This window comes from Typha latifolia, chromosome 5, assembly GCF_019914945.1.
Source record: "Typha latifolia isolate L0001 chromosome 5, TyphaL0001v2, whole genome shotgun sequence".
Lineage (NCBI taxonomy): Eukaryota > Viridiplantae > Streptophyta > Magnoliopsida > Poales > Typhaceae > Typha > Typha latifolia.
In genome coordinates, this window is record NC_133090.1 from 11380584 (window position 1) to 11383617 (window position 3034).

Here is a 3034-nt window from a genome sequence, read left to right on the forward strand (position 1 = left end):
AGGGCGTCCCCTTGGGTGCGGCCACCGAGATCCATCTGTCCTCGCCGGTGGCGGCACCCATGGGGAAATTTGCGATCTCGTATGCCAGCTCCATTCCTGCCTCGCTGACCAATCTCCCCGGCGTCCATTGATCGTCACCGGTGAGGTTTGCCACGCTCGCATTTTTCGCCATTAGCCTAGGTGCCGGGACCCTTGGCACATGCGGGACCATGGGACCTCCTGTGACCATGGGTCGAAAGCGGCTCGCGTGTCTTTTCCGTTCCCGATCATCACCCGACAACCCATTCTTAACCGAGTAGCGGTTTTGGTGAGAGCTCGCCACATCCGGGATTGTCTGCCGGGTCTTCGTGGTCTCCCACGGTGTAGCCGCCCGTATTTGGCCTCGCATGATACGAATCCATGGCGCCCGCTCCCGTTTAGCATTTTGAAAACCAGCTTGCCCGGGTGGGCGGTTCGGCCTCTCGAAGTCGCCGGACTCCGAGCCCGCCCCGGCGCTTTGCGCGCGTCACTGCGCCCGGTTCATCAAAAAGGTGCGTGCCGTGGCCGCCCCTGGTTTTTCCATAGAAATTGTCGGGCTTTCTTTTCTATTTCCTCCAGAACTCCGTCGGGCACCCATGTGCTGCCTAGCCAGTAAGACGGGATCGCTAGCAGCGCCGCCTTGATCAGTGTTAGCTTGCCAGCCTGGGAGAGTAGCGACCCTTTCCAGCCCGCGAGCCTCTTCCCGATCCTCTCCACCAGCTCCAGATGCTCTTTCACCTTCACGCGCCTCCCTGAGATGAGTATACCGAGATATTTGAAAGGCATGCCGGCCACCTTCAGCCCGAGCTGCACACTGAGCTGTCTGCTTTCTGCCACTCCAATCCTGTTGGGCAGGTACAACTCCGACTTGCTGTAATTCACCCTCTGGTTAGTGATGGTCTCATACTCGGCTCGGGCTCTCGATGATCTTTGTTGGCGTTTCTCCGTGAAGCTTCCAAAGATGAGCAGCAGATCATCTGCATAGAGCAGGTGCGTCAGCTGCACTTCTCTGACCCGGAAGCCTCGCAGAAGGCCGCGCGCCGCCTTCTCGTTGATGAGACCCGACAGCACTTGTGAGACGATGATGAAGAGGTAGGGGAAAGCGGATCGCCTTGCCTCAGGCCACTCCTGGGGATGATCCAGGGAGTCGGGCTCCCATTTATCAGCAAGGCGAACCTGGGGGACGCTATGCATGTCTGCACCCAGTTGCACCACCGAGAAGGGAACCCCATCCGCTGGAGCGCACCCACCACCGCCGCCACCACCGACCCGGTCATACGCCTTCTCCATGTCCATTTTGATCATCATAATGGGTTGGCCGCTCTTGTCCGTGAGCATGGAGTGGGCCACCTCCTGGGCTGCCAACGTATTGTCTTCTATGCTTCGGCCGGTGACGAAAGCCGCCTGCTCCGGGCCGATAATCTTTGCCAGCACCACCTTGAGTCTATTTACCATGACCTTCGCGATAACCTTGTAGCTGACATTACAGAGTGCGATCGGTCTATAGTCCGCCACCAGTAGGGGATGCTCCTTCTTCGGGATCAAGGTTATGAAAGTGTCACCCCAAGCTTGAGGCATGGCCTCGCTGGTGAAGAAGTGGCCGACGGCCCGGCAGAGGTCTTCTCCCATGGTGTTCCAGTACTTGATGTAAACTTCCGCTTGGATTCCGTCCGGGCCGGGGGCTTTCCCTCTCGGCAGGCTCCACGCCGCTTCCTTTATTTCCTCCGCCGTCACCGGCCTGGCAAGGTCAGAAGCTTCCTCTGCCGAGATGGAAGGCAATGTTGGCCATTCCATCCTGCAGGGGTCTGCCTCTTCCGCTTCTCCCCAGAGTCGTTGGTAGAAGGATGTGAAACTCTGGATAACTTCGGCCTGCTCCTGAACCCAGCTCCCATCGTCGCCCTAGATGCCTTCTATCATGTTGCGACGGCGTCTCAAGGTAGCCGAGATATGGAAGAATTTTGTGTTTTTGTCACCTTCCTCCGTCCACCGTAATCGGGATCTTTGCAGCCATTTTATATTGATTTGCCGGTTTAGGGCTATCTTGCAGTTGTAGAAGCTCCTCAGGCTCTGCTGGCCCGCCTCCGGTAGCAAGCCGTTTGCGTCTAGCTCCTCGAGGTCAGCCAGCTTCTGGTTTGTGTCTTTGAGGCGTCTCTCCACGCTCCCCACTGCCACGCGATTCCAGATGCTCAGGCTTCTCCTCAGTTCACTCAGTCTGTGGGAGAAAGCTTGCATTGGGTTACCGCCTGCTTGCCTCTTCCAGGATTCTTGGATGACGTGCTGGCATTCCTCGTATTCCATCCAGAGGAGCTCGAACCGGAATGGTCGCTTGCTCCTCCTTGATCCCGCCGGCACCGTGAGGAGCAGCGGCGCATGGTCCGAGGCTCCCCGGTCAAGATGCTGGACTTTGCTCTCCGGGTGATCACTGACCCATGCAGTGTTGGCCAGGGCTCTGTCGAGTCGGATCCAGATGCGGCGCGATCCTTGTTGGTTGTTACACCAGGTGTATGGTATACCCTCGTAGCCGAGGTCACACAGCCCCGCCTCGTCCACAAACCGCGCAAAAGCCTTCCCTTTTGGCCCGAGGGCGACCACCCCGCTGCTTCGTTTCTCCTGGACGGAGAGGAACGCGTTAAAATCTCCCATGATCGCCCACGGCATATTGATGGCCGAGATATTCTTTAGCTCCTCCCGAGCTCCCGCCGCCCTTCCGAATGGTGCTAGCATACTTTGTGGTCCATATCCGGTTTGTCCTGGTCGTAAGGGTGATCGTGAGGTGAGCAGCATATCGGGAAACAGCGGCCACGTCCACCCACCCTATCTCCTTTTTCCAGATGACCAGGATGCCGCCTGCTCGGCCTTGCGCCGGAATGGCAAACCACGCCCAGCCTCTGCCAATCTTCCTGGCCACCTGCTCAGCTTCTATCCAGCTTGTGTGTGTTTCTAGCAACACCAGCATATCCAGGTTATGATCCCGGATCATAACTCTGCATCGGTCGAGGGCCTCTTTCTTGCGGGC

At 57.9% G+C, this 3034-nt stretch overlaps 1 protein-coding gene across 1 annotated transcript; it reads right to left on the bottom strand.

Moving 5' to 3' along the window:
* Positions 1-1917: 1917 nt before the first annotated feature.
* LOC140789146 (uncharacterized) lies at positions 1918-2802 on the bottom strand. Its single transcript, XM_073138753.1, has one exon. The coding sequence runs from the start codon at positions 2800-2802 to the stop codon at positions 1918-1920; it is 885 nt and encodes a 294-aa protein (XP_072994854.1).
* Between the last annotated feature and the right edge of the window lie 232 nt (positions 2803-3034).